The sequence below is a fragment of the Aquarana catesbeiana genome, linkage group LG01, assembly GCF_042186555.1.
Source record: "Aquarana catesbeiana isolate 2022-GZ linkage group LG01, ASM4218655v1, whole genome shotgun sequence".
NCBI lineage: Eukaryota > Metazoa > Chordata > Amphibia > Anura > Ranidae > Aquarana > Aquarana catesbeiana.
Window position 1 is genome coordinate 166,072,754 of NC_133324.1, and position 23,054 is coordinate 166,095,807.

Genomic DNA, 23,054 nt, shown 5'->3' on the forward strand with positions numbered 1-23,054 from the left:
GGAAGGAGTATCAGACCACTGCAAATCTACCAAGACCTGGCTGTCCCTCTAAACTTTCAGCTCAGACAAGGAGAAGACTGATCAGAGATGCAGCCAAGAGGCCCATGATCACTCTGGATGAACTGCAGAGAACTACAGCTGAGGTGGGAGAGTCTGTCCATAGGACAACAATCAGTCGTACACTGCACAAATCTGGCCTTTATGGAAGAGTGGCAAGAAGAAAGCCATTTCTCAAAGATATCCATAAAAAGTCTCATCTAAAGTTTGCCACAAGCCACCTGGGAGACACACCAAACATTTGGAAGAAGGTGCTCTGGTCCGATGAAACCAAAATCCAACTTTTTGGCCACAATGCAAAACAATATGTTTGGCGTAAAAGCAACACAGCTCATCACACTCAACACACCATCCCCACTGTCAAACATGGTGGTGGCAGCATCATGGTTTGGGCCTGCTTTTCTTCAGCAGGGACAGGGAAGATGGTTAAAATTGAGGGCAAGATGGATGCAGCCAAATACAGGACCATTCTGGATGAAAACCTGTTGGAGTCTGCAAAAGACCTGAAACTGGGACGGAGATTTATCTTCCAACAAGACAATGATCCCAAACATACAGCAAAATCTACAAAGGAATGGTTCACAAATAAAACGTATCCAGGTGTTAGAATGGCCAAGTCAAAGTCCAGACCTGAATCCAATCGAGAATCTGTGGAAAGAGCTGAAAACTGCTGTTCACAAACGCTCTCCATCCAACCTCACTGAGCTCGAGCTGTTTTGCAAGGAAGAATGGGCAAGAATTTCAGTCTCTTGATGTGCAAAACTGATAGAGACATACCCCAAGCGACTTGCAGCTGTAATCGCAGCAAAAGGTGGCTCTACAAAGTATTAACGCAAGGGGGCCGAATAAATTTGCACGCTCCACTTTTCATTTTTTTATTAGTTAAAAAAGTTTCAAAAATACAAAAGATTTCGTTCCACTTCACAATTGTGTCCCACTTGTTGGTGATTCTTCACAAAAAATAAAAATTTTATATCTTTATGTTTGAAGCCTGAAATGTGGCAAAAGGTTGAAAAGTTCAAGGGGGCCGAATACTTTCGCAAGCCACTGTATGTTGCATACAGCAGGCCAGGACGACTTTCATCACATTATCTACATCTAACTGCATTCAGGACAGAAGTATACTCCATTTTGCAATGCAGACACCAAATGAGCACTCCACACCAAATGCGCACTCCACAACCAATGGGCACAGCTCAGGCAATATATTTGTAAGTTTCTGCGCTTAGGTGTAGGCTGGGCTGCTGCCTTCCCCAAGGAATACCGGAGTACCAATAGTAGAAGTTATATGAGTATAGGGGTGGGTGGCGCTGCCCGTCACCTGAAGAGTGCTCCTCCGTAATGGGTCACTCTTTCCAGGTGAATGTAAAATAGGTGAAAAAACACTGCCGTCACCTGAAGAGTAATCCTCCACAGTGAATCACTCTTTAAAGAATAAGTAGTGAGTAAACTCAAAATAAAATAGATATCCTAATGAGTGTTCTCACCCTGTGTTTAAGGCAAGTTTATACAGCTAAAGCCCTAATAATAGTGCTGATTGCAAACTGGTGTGTCAGCTTGGAATGTGAAAATGAATGTGCTTAGTGCAATAATGAGTGTTCTTACCCAGTCAGCAATTAACTAAATTTCATCCTAAACGGTTCATCTCAACAGCTATATCATAAACGTACAGCATGAGTTAATTATGTAAAATTCATTAATAAACAAATAATAAGTGCATTAACATATTCTGTTGAAATTTTTTTTTTCGGTGAAAGAAATATATATATAAAAATTGATTATAAGTTTAGTCTTTTAGTAGTGCAAAAAATAGCAGGGTTTCAAGTGACTTTGTGCTTGTCCAAAAGTGATTCGTGCCTATGTAGCAATTTAGGTGACTTCCGTGCTCCTCTTCAGTTCCCCACTCACCTGATCCCTGCACCCCTGCAGGGGTAAATCGCATGCAGTGAGTGTGGTAGCAGTCCTTAGGGCAATCACCTCCTCCTTAGCTCAGCACATAACGGGGTATCCAGATCCTTCCAGAGCCTCTCTGGGGGTAAGCCGTTCACAATAGATTGGATTTTAGTAGTTTCCTCCTCCGTGGTATACCACAGGTTGCCCTGAGGTTCCGGGTTACTTTGTACTCTTCATCTGTCAACTTCAATCAAGCAGATTATCATCAGAGCACACTCATCCTGTGGATGTCCCGAGCTGTCTATGCAGAGGCCAGTGGGTACCGGGATCAGCTCAGCACTGTTTGTTATCCACATGTAAGTGATACAGCTGCAAGAGGCACAGAGCCGAGCGAGGGGCACAGCTCAGGCAATAATTGAAGATTTTCTGCTTGTGGGTTAATCCGTACCCATTGAATGGATGCATTTGATTGTCTGCTAAAGCCACATCTTCCACAATGACCAGCGGAAGACTCAGCTCTGCTGTGCATGTGCAGGCCTGCTTGGGAGAATCTGGAGACATCATTCATATTTGCAATGCCCCATCACAGATTGGCTGCTGTAGGCTCCGAAGTCAACTAATATAAACCAATGCCAAGAGGAAAAATGAAAAGTACTTTTAATAATTGGAATAGAGATCCAGACTTGGACAACTTTTTCACCTTGACATGTTTGCCGTTGAGGGCTCCAATGCAATTGGGAAACTGCGTCTTCTCCCAAAATGCTTTAACAATCATTTCCCACACCTCTCCACTTGGCTCAGGCATGACAATATCATGCAACTCCTCCCACATTGCCTGTGGAGTTTCACGTGTCAATTTTCCCACTATAGACACTCCTCCAGAAAGGATAAAGGTGAAAAATAGCCAAAAAAAATAATGTGGAAAACTAAAAAAAAAAAAATTTAAATATTCTGAAATAAACTACTATTTGAAAAAAGATACAAAACAAATATTTAAAACATTTTTAAATATAACAAAAATAAATACTTTATTCACACAAATGTAAAAAATTTTAGCATAATAAAATACCTGGGTATCACCAGGAGACATTCCTCAGGTAACATGTTATTCCTCACCTGGGTTTCCAGGTGCTCCAGTCGGGGTCACAGCCTCTCCAGGAGCTTGTCAAAGGTGTCCATAGACATCCTCGTAAAAAAATTGTGTGGAATTTTTTGGGATAATTCCACAGCTCTGAAAACATGTTGGCAAAGTATCCCAAGGTTAACCGCCAAGACATCAAGGTACGAGTCCAGTACCGACAACGGCTGTTTTTTCATCCAATTATTTTAGTCTCCTCTCCCTCCGCAGATAAAGAAGCAGAGTTGCTCCATCGATTTTGTTAATGACAGGATCCATGAACGTGGCTAGGAAACACAGCTAGCTCCAAAGGAACACTTTCTGCTATCTCTGTCTGTCTCTCCCTCACAACCCTCAGTAAAATGGCACCCAGACTGTAAACATATAATCTTTTTCATTGTTGTCATTTGGGAGTGAAAAATTAGCAGAGGGGAGTGTTATGTGAAAAAATGCCTGTAAACGATACGCGTCTGTGTGCAAAACATCACTAAAAGTGTGTTATTTTCTGCCATGTTTTCTAGCCAAGTCTTTGCTCACTAAGAGGAGCTTTTTAAAATGCACAGTGGGCATGAGGGCTTAATGTTTTGTCTTGGCTGCACAGTTTGCAGCATTTTCTGTTGCAAGGCTGGGTTCCTTTATTTGTAACTTTGCTATCGGAATAAAGTTTCCTGCTGACTAATTTACGTCTGAGGTTGGGTGGTTGCCTGAAAGCTAACATTGGGGGTTGGGTGAATATCTTTTTTTTCAGTGTTTCATCCTCTGTTATAATGGACTGAAAATCTCTTATTATATTTCTTATTCCTTCTAGTGCTGGATTGTATGTGGTTACTAGAGACACAAAGTTATTTGTTTTTTCTTTCTATTTGCATGTAGATTTTTCTCTTTGGGTTTTCAAGGTCATGTTTATGCTTGGATAGATGGTTTTGTGCTTGTAACTTTTTGTATGGTATGAGCCTGCTAGTATTCTGAGATGTTTCTTTCTGCCCTTTGGGCCTAAGCATATACAGTGATATCTGATGGGAACTTCAAAACTACTCAGGAAAGGAAAACATTTGAACTAAGAATGATAATTCTATTTGTTACAAAGTATAATGGACTAAATGTGGACCTCAGTTTTCTAAATCAATATTCAACAGTTTTAGGACTGCTATTACATCTGTGACTCTTTTCCCCTCCCGGTCCATAGCTCCCTCCCTTACTTATCTCATTAAAATGGATGTAAACCCTCACATACAGTGCCTTGCAAAATTATTCACCCCCCTTGGCTTTGTACCTATTTTGTTACATTACAGCCTTTAGTTCAATGTTTTTTTTTTATCTGAATTATATGTGATGGATCAAAACGCAATAGTCTAAGTTGGTGAAGTAAAATTAGAAAAATATATACATAAAACTATTTTTCAGAAAAAAAAAACTGGTAATTGGCATGTGCGTATGTATTCACCCCCTTGTTATGAAGCCCATAAAAAGCTCTGGTGCAAACAATTACCTTTTGAAGTCACATAATTAGTGAAATGATGTCCACCTGTGTGCAATCTTATGCCGCATACACACGATCGGAAATTCCGCCAGCAAAACTCCGATGAGAGCTTTTTGTCAGAAAATGCGACCGTGTGTATGCTCCATCAGTCTTTTGCTGGCAGAATTCCAGCCAGCAAAAGATTGAGAGCATGTTCTCTATTTTTCGGTCGGGAAAAGTTCCTATCCGAAAATGCGATCGTCTGTACAAATTCCGTCGCGCAAAATTCCTACACATGCTCGGAAACAATTCAACGCATGCTCGGAACCATTGAATTTAATTTTCTCGGCTTGTGGTAGTGTTGTACGTCACTGCGTTCTTGACGGTTGAAATTTCAGAGAACTTTTGTGTGACTGTGTGTATGCAAGGCAGGCTTGAGCGAAATTCCATCGGAAAGACCATCCAAGTTTTTTCCAACAGAAAATCTGCTCATGTGTACGGGGCATAAGTGACACATGATCTGTCATTAAATATACCTTTTTGAAAGGCCCCAGAGGCTGCAACACCTAAGCAAGAGGCACCACTAACCAAACACTGCCATGAAAACCAAGGAACTCTCCAAACAAGTAAGGGACAATGTTGTTGAGAAGTACAAGTCAGGGTTAGGTTATAAAAAAATATCCAAATCTTTGATAATTCCTAGGAGCACCATCAAATCTATCATAACCACATGGAAAGAACATGGCACAACAGCAAACCTGTCAAGAGATGGCTGCACACCAAAACTCATGGACCGGGCAAGAAGGGCATTAATCAGAGAGGCAGCACAGAGACCTAAGGTAACCCTGGAGGAGCTGCAGAGTTCCACAGCAGAGACTGGAGGATCTGTACACAGGATGGCAATAAGCCGTACGCTCCATAGAGTTGGGCTTTATGGCAGAGTGGCCAGAAGAAAGCCATTACTTTCAGCAAAAAACAAAATGGCACGTTCTTAGTTTGCGAAAAGGCACGTGGGAGACTCACAAAATGTATGGAGGAAGGTGCTCTGGTCTGATGAGACTAAAATTTAACTTTTTGGCCATCAAAGAAAATGGTATGTCTGGCGCAAACCCAACACATCACATCACCCAAAGAACACCATCCCCACAGTGAAACATGGTAGTGGCAGCATCATGCTGTGGGGATGTTTTTCAGCAGTCGGGACTGGGAAACTGGTCAGAGTTGAGGGAAAGATGGATGGTGCTAAATACAGGGATATTCTTGAGCAAAACCTGTACCACTCTGTGTGTGATTTGAGGCTAGGACGGAGGTTCAGCTTCCAGGACAATGACCCCAAACACACTGCTAAAGGAACACTTGAGTGGTTTAAAGGGAAAACATGTAAATGTGTTGGAATGGCCTAGTCAAAGCCCAGACCTCAATCCAATAGAAAATCTGTGGTCAGACTTAAAGATTGCTGTTCACAAGCGCAAACCATCTAACTTGAAGGAGCTGGAGCAGTTTTTCAAGGAGGAATTGGCAAAAATTCCAGTGGTAAGCTGTGGCAAGCTCATAGAGACTTATCCAAAGTGACTTGGAGCTGTGATAGCCGCAAAAGGTGGCTCTACAAAGTATTGACTTTAGGGGGGTACATAGACCTTTTCTGTTATTTTGTCCTATTGTTGTTTGCTTCACAATAAAAAAAAAAACATCTTCAAAGCTGTGGGCATGTTCTGTAAATTAAATGATGCAAATCCTCAAATAATCCATGTTAATTCCAGGTTGTGAGGCAACAAAACACGAAAAATGCCAAGAGGGTGAATACTTTTGCAAGGCACTGTATACCCAATGAAGTGAACAGCCTCAGATGATACACAGAGATGAAACAAATCTCCCTACATAAGTTTTACATGCATATCTGCTGTCTTCAGCTGTATAAATCATTTAGAAAGTGCTCTTCGTGTTACAGATTCTCTTCCTGGTCAGCACTGGGAGTGGATTATTGGCATACAGTCAAGATAGCTGATTGGAGGAAAGGCACCCCCCCCCACTCCACATTGGCAGGAAGGAATGTGCAGAGGTCTGCTCTGAGACGGCAAGCTGTCTGCTAATCTATTTATAGCAACCTCCGAAGACACACTTCAGGCTGCCGTCTCAGAGAACTTGTCAGAAGTTATTGGGCTGATAACAGAGCTACTGGGCAAGAGAAAGCTACGGGACTCAGTGCTTTGAAGAGAAATAAGAAAACACTACAGATACAGTTGTGCTCATAAGTTTATATACCCTGGCAGAATTTATGATTTCTTGGCAATTTTTCAGAGAATATGAATGATAAAACAAAAACGTTTCTTTCACTCATGGTTAGTGTTTGGCTGAAGCCATTTATTATCTATCAACTGTGTTAACTCTTTTTAAATCATAATGACATCAGAAACTACTCAAATGACCATGATCAAAAGTTTACATACCCTAGTGATTTTGGCCTGATAACATGAACGCAAGTTGACACAAAGGGGTTTGAATGACTATTAAAGGTAACATCCTCCTGTTTGCTTGTAATTAGTGTGTGTTGTGTACAAAAGGTCAGTGAGTTTCTGGACTCCTGACAGACCCTTGCTTCTCTCATCCAGTGCTGCACTAATGTTTCTGGATTCTGAGTCATGGGGAAAGCAAAATAATTGTCAAAGGATCTGCGGGAAAAGGTAGTTGAACTGTATAAAACAGGAATGGGATATAAAAAAGATATCCAAGGAATTGAGAATGCCAATCAGCAGTGTTCAAACTCTAATCAAGAAGTGGAAAATGAGGGGTTCTGTTGAAACCAAACCACGGTCAGGTAGACCAACTAAAATTTCAGCCACAACTGCCAGGAAAATTGTTCGGGATGCAAACCAAAACCCACAAATAACTTCAGGTGAAATACAGGACTCTCTGAAAACATGTGGCGTCGCTGTTTCAAGATGCACAATAAGGAGACACTTGAAGAAAAATGGGCTGCATGGTCGCTAGAAGAAAGCCATTACTACGCAAATGCCGCAAAGTATCCTGCTTACAATACGCCAAACAGCACAGTGACAAGCTTCAACCATTCTGGCACAAAGTCATTTGGAGTGATGAGACCAAAATTTAGCTTTTTGGCCACAACCATAAACGCTACATTTGGAGAGGAGTCAACAAGGTCTATGATGAAAGGTACACCATTCCTACTGTGAAACACCGAGGTGGATTGCTGATGTTTTGGGGATGTGTGAGCTACAAAGGCACAGGAAATTTGGTCAAAATTGATGGCAAGATGAATGCAGTATGTTATCAAAAAATACTGGAGGAACATTTGCATTCATCAGCCAGGAAGCTGCGCATGGGACGTACTTGGACATTCCAACATGACAATGATCCAAAACACAAGGCCAAGTCGACCTGTCATTGGCTACAGCAGAAAAAAGTGAAGGTTCTGGAGTGGCCATCTCAGTCTCCTAACCTCAATATCATTGAGCCACTCTGGGGAGATCTCAAATGGGCAGTTCATGCAAGACAGCCCAAGAATTTACAGGAACTGGAGGCTTTTTGCCAAGAGAAATGGGCAGCTTTATCATCTGAGAAGATAAAGAGCCTCATCCACAAATAAAATAAAAGACTTCAAGCTGTCATTGATGTTAAAGGGGGCAATACATGGTATTAATTTGGCTCCCGCTGCTGCCAATTAAATCCAATGACGCGGGTGCCGTGGGGCAGGGCAGAGTCATACATTCAGCGGCTATGGACGCCTAATGCTGAACTCGGGAGCGCGCCCACAAGGTAACCCCCTCGGGAGAGCGCTTCTCCTAGGGGGTTACCTGATGTGGGGAGGAGCCGCGAGAGCCGCTGGGGGACCCCAGAAGAGGAGGTTCGGGGCCCCTCTGTTCAAAACGAGCTGCACAGTGGAGGGAAGTATATGTTTGTTATTTAAAAAAACAAAAAACAAATCCTTACAATCACATTAAGAACTGGGGTATGTAAACTTTTGATCAGGGTCATTTGGGTTGTTTCTGTTGTGATTATGATTTAAAAAAGTAAACACAGTTGATTGATAATAAATGGCTTCAGCCAAACACTAACCATGAGCGAAAGAAACGTTTTTGTGTTATCATTCATATTCTCTGAAAAATGGCCAAGAAATCATAAATTCTGCCAGGGTATGTAAAACTTATAAACACAACTGTATATGTGTCCAGCTCAAATTTCAGAAATCGGGTTTACATCCACTTTAACTATCCAAGTTTAATTACCAATGCTATGTTTGTTTGTGTTTTTTTTTGTCTCCCCCAGAGATTATCTTACTTAGCATTCTGCCTAAACTTTGTATATTAGTAATGCTTGGACCTTGAAGAAGGGGGTACACCTCGAACGTTTGTCCTGAAATTCTGGATGTTATTGCAAATAAAAAAAAATTATCACAGGCAGTGCTCAATTGTTTTTAATCTGCAAAAGAAAAATCTTCTGCAGCTTACTCCAATACTGCCTCAATATTCTCTTCAATCCCTTCTGTGTTCTCTAGGATCGGCATGTAAGCTGAGAAATGGGAGTAGGAGAAGATGTGGCATTTCTGGACGAAGATGCCTGTATTATGGCAATAATGTCTGAGGAAATTTAACATAGATGCAGTAAATTCTACTTTAGTCAAATCAGCTGTTTGTTGGTTGCCTGAAATAGAGCTGGAATTGGATGCATAGACTAGTGTTAGAGTTGGTCCTTAACCACTTCAGCCCCAGAACATTTTACTCCCTTCCTGACCAGAGCACTTTTTGCGATTCAGCACTGCGTCGCTTTAACTGACAATTGCACGGTCATGCGACTTTCCACCCAAACAAAATTGACGTCCTTTTTTTCCACAAATAGAGCTTTCTTTTGGTGGTATTTGATCACCTCTGCGGTTTTTAATGTTTGCGCTATAAACAAAAAAGAGCGAGAATTTTGAAAAAAAAAAGCAATATTTTTAACTTTTCGCTATAATAAATATACCCCAAAAATATATAAAAAAAACAACTTTTTTCCTCAGTTTAGGCCAATATGTATTCTTCTACATATTTCTGGTAAAAAAAAATCGCAATAAGCATATATTGATTGGTTTGCGCAAAAGTTATAGCTTCTACAAAATAGGGGATAGTTTTATGGCAGTTTTATTATTATTTTTTTTTATTAGTAATGGCAGCGATTTGCGATTTTTACCGGGACTGCGACATTATTGCGGACACATCAGACACTAATTTGGGATCACTGATTACTGTGTAAATGACACTGGCAGGGAAGGTGTTAACCACTAGGGGGCGATGAAGGGGTTAAATGTGTCCTAGGGAGTGATTCTAACTATGGGGGGGATGGGCTTTAACTCACATGACAGCGATCACTGCTCTCGATGACAGAGAGCAGTGATCTCTGTCATGACACAAAGCAGAATGGGGAAATGCCTTGTTTACATTTCCATTCCGTTCTGCGGCTCCGTGACACGATCGCCGGGAGACCGGGGAACATCGAGTCTGCCGGTCCCATGGGCACGGTCATGCTGTGCACGGCAGGCACACATGCGCACCTCTCAGGCAGTGCGCGCGCCTGCTATCCCCGCCTCTTAGAGGGGACATACAGGTACACCCATTTGCCCACCGCTGCCATTGTGCCGATGTATATCGGCATGCAGCGGTTGGCAAGTGGTCAATCTGATGCTAGGATCGTATCATAACACTGAGGTTGAGTGTGATACGCGCCTTCGGCAAAGCGAATGTTCGCATGCGATTTTGCATTGACTGCCTTTCACTTGGTCTCCTCCATAGCTACAAGTGAGGATATTCCCCAGTGGGGTATAGCATATAGGGTAAGCAGTATATGGTAACCTAAGTGTAGACTATTCTGTAACAAATCCTCATGCTGAAAGGGCAGGAGGAAGTACTTGATTACCTTATAAGAACTCCGGGTGCAAGTGGCAGTAAAGTGTGTGACCTGTGGTGTGATGTAACACCTGGTCATCGACCTGAGACTGAGCTCTGAGTGGTGGAATTTTTAGTGCCAAGTGAATTCAATCTAATCATTGCCCCATTTTTACAGTAAGGGTCAGAGAAATAGGGTGACCCTGTCTTACCTGTCCACAATGCTGGACTGAAAAAAAAGCCCAGGCTTCGCCTGTCATGGTGGGCATACTCCTTAAGGGGTCTTCAGGGACTGAGTTCCATAGTGATGGGCCACAGTCCTGGATCTATATAGCACCCTGGAGCCAACTTAAAGCAAGTGCCAATGTGAACGCTGTACAGGACGCCGTGGTTTGGTCCTGGAAGGACACTTTAAATTTCCCCTCTGTTTGGACTGTGGTCCCTTTAAAGGAACAAAAGGGTTAACTCACCTGTCAGAGGAAGTGGGTTTAAAACAAGACAGGAAGTTGTAGGTGGGTGTGGAGGAGTATAGTGGAGACTGTGGATGGTGGACGGTGAATAGCTGTGAAAGCACACGGCAGTGTCCTGCCTGGAAACCTACTAGCAGGGAATGTTACCTGCGATACAAATTAAGGACTGTTTAACTGCGACAGCAGTTCTGAGCTCTTCAAGTCGGTGGGACTGATATTTCTTTCTGTTATCTTTGCTGCTGGAAAGCTGTTTAAGTTTAATAAACCTCCTTTTGATTGAAAAGCCTGTGTCCTGCGATCTAGCTGGTTCCCCAAACTTTACAACTGGTGGACCGTATACTAGCTCATTATGAAATACTTACCTTAGCCCGAAGCGTCAGCATCACATCCCGGTCACCGCCGAGGGAGCAGATATTTTCCCCTCTGCATTTCTTCCGGGTTTGTGAGTGGCCAGAGCCGTGATGTCGTCACTCCCGCGCGTGCATGCGGGAGTCCTCCGTTCCGGCACAATATGCCGGACCTTCGCAGGACCTTCACTGCGCATGCGCTGCTGACGTCAGCGGCTGCATGCAGGGTGAATATCTCCTAGACCGTGTAGGTTTAGGAGATATTCATTTTACCTACAGGTAAGCCTTATCATAGACTTAACTGTAGGTAAAAATGTAAATGTAAGGGGTATACAACCACTTTAAGCTTTTTGCCAGTGTCCAATTACCTGCAGGTACACACCTATTACACATGGTGTATGAATACTTTTCCTGCATCCTGTATGGTACAATTAAGATATATCCATTTTAGTTTAGGACCAAAGAATATGGGTGGAACCGATTTAAACCATCTGTCCAGATTCTGAAGTTTACATGAAAAATGTGTAATTAACCACTTCGCGCCCACCCTATAGCCAAAAGACGGCTACAGCGTGGACGCCAATTGCCGGGAGGGCGTCCCTGGACGTCCTCCTGTTTACTTCCCCTCTGTGCTCTGCCGCGGGTGCGCATCGGGGAAGTTCTGTGTTGGCAGTGTCCCTTGGACACAGCCAATCACAGATCGTGCTAAATGGCCAATCACAGCAGCCATTTAGCACTCGATCGCGTGTCCAATGGGAGGTGATCTCATATGTAAACATATGAGATCATCTCTCATCGCTGGCTCTCCCTCCTCACACAGAGACAGCGTGTGAGGAGGGAGAGCGACCTGTGCTGCAGTGGTGAGAGCAGAGAAAAAAAAAGAAAATTCAGTGCCCAAGGTTCCTGTCAGTGCCATCTGTCATGCCATCTGTCCCCAGTGCCATCTGTCCCCAGTGCCACCTGTCAGTGCCATCTGTCCCCAGTGCCACCTGTCAGTGCCTTCTGTCCCCAGTGCTACCTGTCAGTGCCATCTGTCCCCAGTGCCACGTGTCATCTGTTATCAGTGTCACGTGTCATCAGTGCCACGTATCAGTGCCATCTGTCAGTGTCACGTGCCATCAGTTATCAGAGTCAAGTGTCATCGGTGCCACGTATCAGTGCCATCTGTCATCAGTGCCACATCAGTGTCACGTGTCATCAGTGCCATGTATTAGTGCCATCTGTGATCAGTGTCACGTGTCATCAGTGCCACGTATCAGGTGCCATCAGTTATCAGGGTCAAGTGTCATCAGTGCCACGTATCAGTGCCATCTGTCATCAGTGCCATATCAGTGTCACGTGTCATCAGTGCCATGTATTAGTGCCATCTGTGATCAGTGTCACGTATCAGTGCCACGTATCAGTGCCATCTGTCAGTGTCACGTGCCATCAGTTATCAGGGTCAAGTGTCATCAGTGCCATGTATCAGTGCCATCTGTCATCAGTGCCACATCAGTGTCACGTGTCATCAGTGCCATGTATTAGTGCCATCTGTCATCAGTGCCACATATTAGTGCCATCTGTCATCAGTGCCACGTTTTAGTGGCATCTGTCATCAGTGCCACATGAGTGTCACATGTCATCAGTGCATGTTGGGCCTCTCTATGTGACTAGGCTGTGAAAAAAGTCACACACATGTGGTATCGCAATACTCAGGAGGAGTAGCAGAATGTATTTTGGGGCGTTATTTGTGGTATGCACATGCCATGTGAGAGAAATAACCTATTACAATGACAATTTTGTGAAAAAAAACACACAAAAAAATCTTCATTTTGCAAAGAATTGTGGGAAAAAAATGACAACATCAAAAAGCTCACCATGCATCTTACTAAATACCTTGGAATGTCTACTTTCAAAAAAGGGGTCATTTTAGGGGGTATTTGTACTTTCCTGGCTTGTTCGGATCGCAAGAAATGATAGGCCATCAGTTCATTAGATGTGATCAATTTTCAATGATTTGCACCACAGCTTGTAGACTCTGTAACTTTCACAAAGACCAAATAATATCCACTAATTTGGGTTATTTTTACCAAAGATATGTAGCAGTATAAATTGTGGCCAAAATTTATGAAGAAAAATTAATAATTTGCTAAATTTTATCACAGAAACTAAGAAAAATGCGTTTTTTAATCAATATTGTCGGTCTTTTTTCATTTATAGCGCAAAAAAATAAAAAACCCAGAGGTGATCAAATACCACCAAAAGAAAGCTTTATTTGTATGGAAAAAAGGACAAAAAATTCATTTGGGTACAGTATTACATGACTGAGTAATTGTCATTCAAAGTATGAGAGCACCGGAAGCTGAAAATTGGTCTGGGCAGGAGGGGGGTTTAAGTGCCCAGTAGGCAAATGGTTAAGGAAAGACATTGAAAGATCTCAATTCAGGATTTTAGCTATTTTTAGTTATAAAGAAGTGGATTATTCTCACCCATTATTTGTCCCTACTATGAGCAAATTCTGTTTTAGAATGAATCCTGGCAAACAAAAATCAGAATTGTTAGCTAAAAAAAACTGCGAACGCCTAGCATGGGGCATGGTTGGGGGGGGGGGGTAGCGCCTGTGTACCCCCTATGGATGGGCCACAACAGCTGGAAATTGAACTTCCCAGAATACAGTAAGGGCACTCTGAAGTTTTTATCCGTGACCTGCTGCTATTGGCTTCTGATTGCTAACAATACATATGCTTAGTTTGATGTGCTGTTGTCAAATATAGTCTTGCTTTAAAGTGGTGGAAAACCCAAGAACAACATTTTTTTATATACTGTTTATATTACAACTTACTAGTTCTTGGTGATCTGGTCAGTAAGTCTTCTTTTTTGAATCTTTCTTTTTTTGCTTGTCCAGCAAAAGTGGCAGTTAGAGAGTTGAGACCATTTAACACCTACAGGGGTGCTTACAATGGTCAGCTTGTATTCATTTGTGTAAAACCTTAATCTCAAAATGAAAAAAAAACAAAATTGTTGCTGCAACTGAAAGTGTTAGGTAGAGTTCAGGAGTTCATCTAAAATGACCACTTCCCAAGACTGGGCTTCTGCCCAAAGGTGTGTTGGCTACTCCTTTATCCATAGAGTAGACCCCCTAAGACAGGACTTGTATTACTGGCCACATCACAGCCACCACATTTACAGATTGGTAAACTAAAAAATAAATATTCTTTTTTTTTTTAAAAGTGGGGGAGGTTAATACCGCTTTAACTTTTTTCTTTTTTTCCCTTTGTCAATAAATCATTGGAAAACATGTACGAAGTGAAAGCTAATGGAGGACCACACATAAATGAATAAAATAAAAATCAAATTACTAAATGTCTAGCTTTACCAAGACTTTTGTTCTGCTCCAATATTTGAACATATACCTTCAATTAAGCCACACAGTCACAGTTCACAATAGTCAGTTATTCATTTAGCTTATATATTTGGATACCCATCACCTATTCATCCAATACATCTTTTTTTCCTTATCTGACGTGATTCCTTGTTACATTCTCCTTTTCAACATCTGTCATTTCTGTATGTTAGTACAACAAACAGATGTGAGATTTTACTTAGCTTGTGCATCAGGAAACAAACATCTGGGCATTATCCCATAAACATCCAAAATATTATCATTACACTGGTAATCATTTATAATGCTGACAAAGTCAAAGTTTCCAAAATATATAATTATATGGAAAACGGAGTAAAAGATCATTTAGAATGCTATGTAGAGTAAAGGTCTGGCACAGAGATGACAGCTCAGTCACATCTTAAATACCAAAACCAACCATTGCTAATTCCACAAGTCACCTGCATGGCAAACTAACTTCCTGCTTTTGACACAGATATGTCGACCTATTTTAAACGTACTGGATTTTATTTTACTACCAAGTATTTAAAGACAAGTATGTGCAGATCTGTGATTGCTGACCAAAATATCAAATATAGACTATTTATTTACTGCTTTATTAGCTTGGCTAGGGTATATGAAGGGTACTCCCATGTCTAACCCCCAATCAGGAGGACCAAGGTATCACTTTTTGTTTTGATTGCCACCAAAAGCCTTTCTGACAAGAGTTTCACTACTGACAGCTGTGCTACTGATAGTATAGCTCTCAAAATCATTTGACCATGTCCAACCACTAAATCAAGGTAGTGATACCTTCAGGTGGTAGTGTTGTGTGGAAGAATTACAAGGTTCAGTGCTGTGTCCAATCACCTGCAGGTACACACCTATAACACATGGTGTATGAATACTTTTCCTGTGTCCTGTTTTGTATAATAAAGATATATTCTTTTTAGTTTAGGATGAAAGAATATGGGTGGAACTGATTTAAACCATCTGTCCAGATTCTGAAGTTTAAATGCGCAATTAAGGAAAAACATTGCAAGATCTCAATTCAGGATTCCAGGTGTCCTTTTAGTTCTAAAGAAGTTGATTATTCTTACCCATTATTTGTCCCTACTATCAGCAAATTCAGTTTTAGAATGAGGCCTGGCAAACAAAAATCAGAATTGATGGCTGCGGGAATGAGCTGCGGGAATGAAGCTGTGTGAGTTCAGCTGAACTCGCACGATTTCACTCCCGCATGTCAGTCCCAATTATGGCTGCGATTTCACAGACATCTGTGCGGGTTTGTGCACAGATGTCAATGGAAATTGCACCCCAAAATGGCAAAACGTAGTACAGAAACTACTTTTTGAAATTGGTGCGGTGCTGCAAACACAGCGTCGCATCGATTAGGACGGTGCCATTGCCGGCAATTGTCGCCAATTTGACATGTGATTCGACATGTCAAATCGCACCAATGTGAACCAGGGCTGAATCACAAAGTGCAACAATTAGTCCCATATCTATATAGAGTGCAAACATCTACATAAATCTAAATACATCAATCCTAAAGTGCAGTATCACATCACAATAAAAATAAAGTAAATATTATAAAAGTGCATAAAGTACCCATAAAATGCAAAAAAGCCCTGTATAGTCCAAAAAACATATGCATTATAATGCCGCACTCACCAGAAAATTTGCCACAAAATGTGTAACAAGCTTTGCATGTCGTCATAGGTAGGTGTCAGCTTGGGTAGCATATGCATCCATCCACAGCGCTCTCCTCTCCAGTTCTCAGCACCGATCCAAGCTGCAGCAAATAAAGCTCACACTGGAGCCCACAAAGATGCAGTATTTATTGCACCATGAGAATCACAAACATAGTACGCCAAACAACCTGACTGATATATCAATGCAATACCACTGTAGCTTACATGGAAAGCCACTGCTGATCGATATCATGCAGCGGGGTGACGTCAGCACTTTACAGGATTTTTTTTTGCACTTTATTGGCACTTTATGCACTTTTATACATATATACTTTATTTTTATTGTGATATTATACTGCACTTTAGGATTGATGTATTTATATTTATGTAGATTTTTCCACTCAATATAGATATGTGAATAGTTGTTGCACTCTGATTGTGTGGCTCTGCAGGTGATTATCTTTTTAGTTCCATATGATTTTATAGGGTTTTTGTATATCAACCTTTCTGCTAGCAGCCTCCTTTATTACAGCACAGACCTTATATCAGATATTTTGCTCTAATATATATCCATGGCACCACAAAGGTGCTTTGCTACACTCCTTGCATGTGTTGATGCCTTTCGTATAGAAAAAGTAACAGAGCAAAGTGCCGCCCACTAAATATTGAGAGGCATCAGCAGTGAAAGGACTGAAGCTGGAAGTTTAGTAGGGAAGCTTTGTGGCACTAGATCTTCACTTTAGGACTGCACACACTACTATAACAGATATGTCAGCATAGTTACCGTTAACCCAAAATGGTAGGCTTGACATTCCACATTAACAACTAGGGAAGGCTAGTATAAGAGTCAATTTAATCTTTCCTTCACACAGTTTAAAAGTCCTACTATGACTAGAAAATCACAAGAACAGAATTCACAGTGCAAGTAAAGGCACAGGTGGCTGGCAATTTACTCTGCATATTTAGGGGAGGAGCCAAAATTTAGAACTGGGCATGGCCAAATAAGAAGCCATGTAAAGGGGGTGCCCTGGGAAATACAAGAATAAAATACAAGAACCTACGTAAACTCTAATAGAACACTGTTTAAGTTCTAATAATAATTTTCCAGTTGGAATTTTCTTTTCTGGTCAAACATTTATAGATACTGTATATAAAGAGTGTTACTTGAACAGGATTTGTCTCGGCTGGATTCTAGCTGCAGTACAGATGCCTCTACTGGGAAAAAGTATGGTGGAGAGCTTATGGTTTGAATTTCCTATCATGTCAGCCACTGAAATATACCAGTGTGTTGTCCTTACAATCGCACCTCATAAAAAGCGTTGTTGTCATCCCAGTGGTGGCTTTCTGCATCATGAAGAAGGCTTGTAGCACAAACGTTGACACAGTAATTTGTAACCTGAATCTGGAGATCGCTGATGAATTCCTGATATCGCTGGACAGCAGCAATAAACAAAGGCCTGTGATAAAGAGATGATCAAAACAAGAGACACTGAATGCCAGTAAGGTAGACTATAACAATACGCAGTAACACACATGGTTCTGATCATAACACATCAGTCAGACGCTTACCCTGGAACTGAGTAGTGAATTTCACCAATGTAAATGGTTGTCTGTTTGCAGTACTTAAAACAAATGTACTGTCATTGAGTTTTTGAAATGAAGAAAGAAACTATTTTTACAAAGACTTCTGCTGATTCTCAGCCTTTTAGTAATAAAAATATATCAGAGGGCAATAGTTTTGGCAAAAAGTAATAGATTTAATTATAACAAATACATCAATAGATAATGATAAAAATGTTGCTACTAATAAGGCTGAAGTCACACACTATATTATCAAAAGTATTGGGACACCTGCCTTTACACGCACATGAACTTTAATGGCATCCCAGTCTTCATCCAGTAGGGTTCAATATTGAGTTGGCCCACCCTCTGCAGCTATAACAGCTTCAACTCTTCTGGGAAGACTGTCCACAAGGTTTAGGATGTGTCTATGGGAATGTTTGACCATTCTTCCAGAAGCACATTTGTGAGGTCAGGCACTGATGTTGGACGAGAAGGCCTGGCTCGCAGTCTCTGTTCTAATTCATCCCAAAGGTGTGCTATCAGGTTGAGGTCAGGACTCTGTGCAGGCCAGTCAAGTTCCTCCACCCCAAACTCGCTCATCCATGTCTTTATGGACACACTCCTAAACCTTGTGGACAGCCTTCCCAGAAGAGTTGAAGCTGTTATAGCTGCAAAGGGTGGGCCAACTCAATATTGAACCCTACAAACTAAGACTGGGATGCCATTAAAGTTCATGTGTGTGTAAAAGCAGGCGTTCCAATACTTTTGGTAATATAGTGTATACATGTGCTGAAAATTACAAAATCAAACCAGTTGTCCCCAAAGGTTGTGCCTCAAAAGGGACTGGCTTTCACTAATTCTGCCGTTACATTGTGCTCACAGCTTAATCATGTGTAAATTGACTCCTGGTTTGTACATGCATGAGTCATTCATATACAGTTGTGCTCATAAGTTTACATACCCTGGCAGAATTTATGATTTCTTGGCCATTTCTCAGAGAATTTGAATGATAACACAAAAAAATTTCTTTCACTCATGGTTAGTGTTTGGCTGAAGCAATTTATTATCAATCAACCGTGTTTACTCTTTTTAAATCATAATCACAACAGAAACCACCCAAATGACCCTGATCAAAAGCTTACATACCCTGTTGATTTTGGCCTGATAACATGCACACAAGTTGACACAAAGGGGTTTGAATGGCTATTAAAGGTAACCATCCTCACCAAAGTATAAACAGAAAAGTCAGCGCTACTACCCATAAACCACATAGATAGCAAAGCTCCAGGGTGCTTGAGCCACAGTCGCTGGCTGAGTAGAGTAATGTGGAAAAAATGATCTGCACTCTGGTTGTTGCTCTTAAAATTTCCTCATTTTATTGAATAGCCACAGTGAACAAATGCAGATTAAGTCAGTTGATGCGTTTCAGCCTATAAGGCCTTAGTCATAACCACCTCCCCTGTTAGCGGTTTGCTTCTAATTAGTGTGTGTGTGTGTAAAAGGTCAATGAGTTTCTGGACTTCTGACATACCCTTGCATCTTTCATACAGTGCTGTACTGATATTTCTGGATTCTGAGTCATGGGGAAAGCAAAAGAATTGTCAAAGAATCTGTGGGAAAAGGTAGTTGAACTGTATAAAACAGGAAAGGGGTATAAAAAGATATCCAAGGAATTGAGAATGCCAATCAGCAGTGTTCAAACTCTAATCAAGAAGTGGAAAATTAGGGGTTCTGTTGAAACCAAACCATGGTCAGGTAGAACAACTAAAATTTCAGCCACAACTGCCAGGAAAATTGTTTGGGATGCAAAGAAAAACCCACAAATAACCTCATGTGAAATACAGGACTCGCTGAAAACATGTGGTGTGGCTGTTTTAAGATGCACAATAAGGAGGCACTTGAAGAAAAATGGGTTGCATGGTCGACTCGCCAGAAGAAAGCCATTACTACGCAAATGCCACAAAGTATCCTGCTTACAATACCCCAAACAGCACAGAGTCAAGCCTCAAACCTTCTGGCACAAAATCATTTGGAGTGATGAGACCAAAATGTAGCTTTTTGGCCACAACCATAAACGCTACATTTGGAGAGGAGTCAATAAGGCCTATGATGAAAGGTACACCATTCCTACTGTGAAACACTGAGGTGGATCGCTGATGTTTTGGGGATGTGTGAGCTACAAAGGCACAGGAAATTTGGTCAAAATTGATGGCAAGATGAATGCAGTATGTTATCAAAAAATACTCGAGGAACCTTTGCATTCATCAGCCAGGAAGCTGCGCATAGGACCTACTTGGACTTTCCAACATGACAATAATCCAAAACACAAGACCAAGTCGACCTGTCATTGGCTACAGCAGAATAAAGTGAAGGTTCTGGAGTGGCCATCTCGGTCTCCTGACCTCAATATCATTGAGCCACTCTGGGGAGATCTCAAACCTGCAGTTCATGCAAGACAGCCCAATAATTTACAGGAACTGGAGGCTTTTTGCCAAGAGGAATGGACAGCTTTACCATCTGAGAAGATAAAGAGCCTCATCCACAAATACCACAAAGGACTTCAAGCTGTCATTGATGTTAAAGGGGGCAATACAAGGTATTAAGAACTGGGGTATATAATTTTTTTGATCAGGGTCATTTGGGTAGTTTCTGTTGTGATTTATGATTTAAAAAGAGTAAACACAGTTGATTGACAATAAATGGCTTCAGCCAAACACTAACCATGAGTGTAAGAAAAGTTTTTTGTTATCATTCATATGCTCTGAAAAATGGCCAAGAAATCTTATAAGCACAACTGTAGTATGGTAGAAAATGCCTTGCCCTTACTGCCAGATCTGTCTTGCAAGGGATTCATTTACCAGCCGAAGGGAAGCTGTTAGCATCACCTTTGCTGCCCCACACAGATGCAGTTAATTTATTCTTTCAGAGACACTTACAGCTTTTGATTTAAGCTGGCCTTACATTATACAATTTTCTTGTACAATTTTCCTTTAGATTTACCAAAACCATGTAACATGAAGTAAAACCTAAACACTTTCAGTTTCTATGCAATTAGGCAGACCTTTGCACTACATAGTTGAACGTAAATCTAAAGGAAATTGAATAAGAAAATTGTATAGCTGTATGGCCAGCTTAAATTAGGACAGATTGTTTACTTTGTACCAACTACAGCAAAATACTGTTTCTCTTTCTCTCTTCATCACACCAATGGTGAGAGCCCTTCCTCCTACACATATACAAGCATCATGTTTTCTGGTGTCTTTTTGGTATTTCCTCCCTTCTGGTAAAGATTGCAGCTACCATTTTGAAAGAATATTCACTTTTTATTTCACTTCAATCTCTGCATCATGTAAAGTGGGTAAAAGAAGTATTGAACATGTCACCATTTTTCTAGGTAAATATATTTCTAAATCTGCTATTGACATAACATTTTCGTCACATGTCAGTAACAATCCATGCGACCCATACATACAAAGAAACCAAAACAAATAAGTTCAGAAATTAAGTTTTGTGTAATAAAATGGAATGACACAGGGGAAAAGGGATGTGCAAAAAGGCATGGGAAGCCAAGACATCAGCTGAAGTCTAACGGTAATTACAAAGCAATCCTGCCCCTTGTCAGTGGAGATTAATATCAGCTGGTTCAGTCTAAACTGATGGCCTATAAAAAGGTGTCTCATTACCAAGGTGTCACACAAGAAACAGCTTATGATGGGTAAAAGCAAAGAGCTCTCTTAAGACACTCGCAACCTTATTGTTGTAAAACATAGGCATTGGTTACAGAAGGATTTCTAAACTTCTGACTGTTCCAGTGAGCACTGTTGGGGCCATAATCCAGAAGTGGAAAGAACATTTTCATTATAAACTGGTCACAACCAGGTGCTCCTCGCAGAATTTCTGATAGGGGAGTGAAAAGAACTGTCAAAATAGTTGTCCAAGAACCAAGGACCACTTTTGGAGAGCTTCAGAAAGACCTAGAATTAGCAGGTACAATTGTTTAAAAAAAAAAAAAACAATAAGTAATGCACTCAATCACCATGGCCTGTATGCATGCTCACCACGCAAGACTCCATTGCTGAAGAAAAAGTATGTTGAAGCTTGTTTAAAGTTTCCTGCACAACATTTATGCCCTGTACACACGGTAGGATTTTCCGACGGAAAATGTGTGATAGGACCTTGTTGTCGGAAATTCCGACCGTGTGTAGGCTCCAACACACATTTTCCATCAGAATTTCCGACACACAAAGTTTGAGAGCTTGCTATAAAATTTTCTGACAACAAAATCCGTTGTCGGAAATTCCGATCGTGTGTACACAAATCCGACGCACAAAGTGCCACGCATGCTCAGAATAAATTAAGAGACGAAAACTATTGGCTACTGCCCCGTTTATAATCCCGACGTACGTGTTTTACATCACCGCATTTAGAACGATCGGATTTTCCGACAACTTTGTGTGACCGTGTGTATGCAAGACAAGTTTGAGCCAACATCCGTCGGAAAAAATCCATGGATTGTGTTGTCGGAATGTCCGATCAATGTCTGACCGTGTGTACAGGGCATTAGACAAACCTGTGAAATACTGGAAGAATAGTCTCGTCAGATGAAAACAAAATTGAACTCTTTGGATGCCATAATACACACCATGTTTGGAGGTCAATTGGTACTGCACATCACCCAAAAACACCCCCATACCAACAGTAAAGTTCGGAGGTGGGAACATCATGGTGTGGGGCTGTTTTTCAGCATACGGTACTGGGAAACTTCATATAATTACAGGAAGGATGAATGGAAAAATGTACCAAGACATTCTTGATAAAAAAATCTGCTGCCATCCACCAGGATGATGAAGATGAAACAAGGGTGGACATTTCAGCAAGACAATGATCCCAAACACAAAGCCAAGGAAACTCTCAATTGGTTTCAAAGAAAGAAAATAAAACTGCTAGAATGGCCCAGCCAATCACCTGGCTTGAATATAATAGAAAATCTATGGAAAGAACTAAAGATCAAGGTTCATAGAAGAGGCCCACGGAACATTCAAGATTTGAAGAATGGGCCCAAATCACACCTGAACAATGCATGTGACTAGTTTCTCCATACAGTAGGTGTCTTGAAGCTGTCATTACCAATAAAGTATTTTATACCAAGTATTAAATAAATTTCAATTAGCGTGTTCAATACTTGTTCTCTGTGTCATACTGTTTTATTACACATAA

General features: G+C 41.2%; 1 protein-coding gene across 7 annotated transcripts in view; it reads right to left on the reverse strand.

The window, feature by feature from the left end:
* KIAA0825 (KIAA0825 ortholog) overlaps window positions 1–23,054 on the reverse strand; it is a 784,945-nt gene that overhangs the window by 516,591 nt on the left and 245,300 nt on the right. For all 7 annotated transcript variants that reach the window (XM_073624511.1, XM_073624512.1, XM_073624514.1 and 4 more), the window contains one exon: window positions 17,581–17,731. In XM_073624511.1, the coding sequence (XP_073480612.1) occupies window positions 17,581–17,731 (151 nt within the window). The remainder of the gene's footprint in view (window positions 1–17,580; window positions 17,732–23,054) is intronic.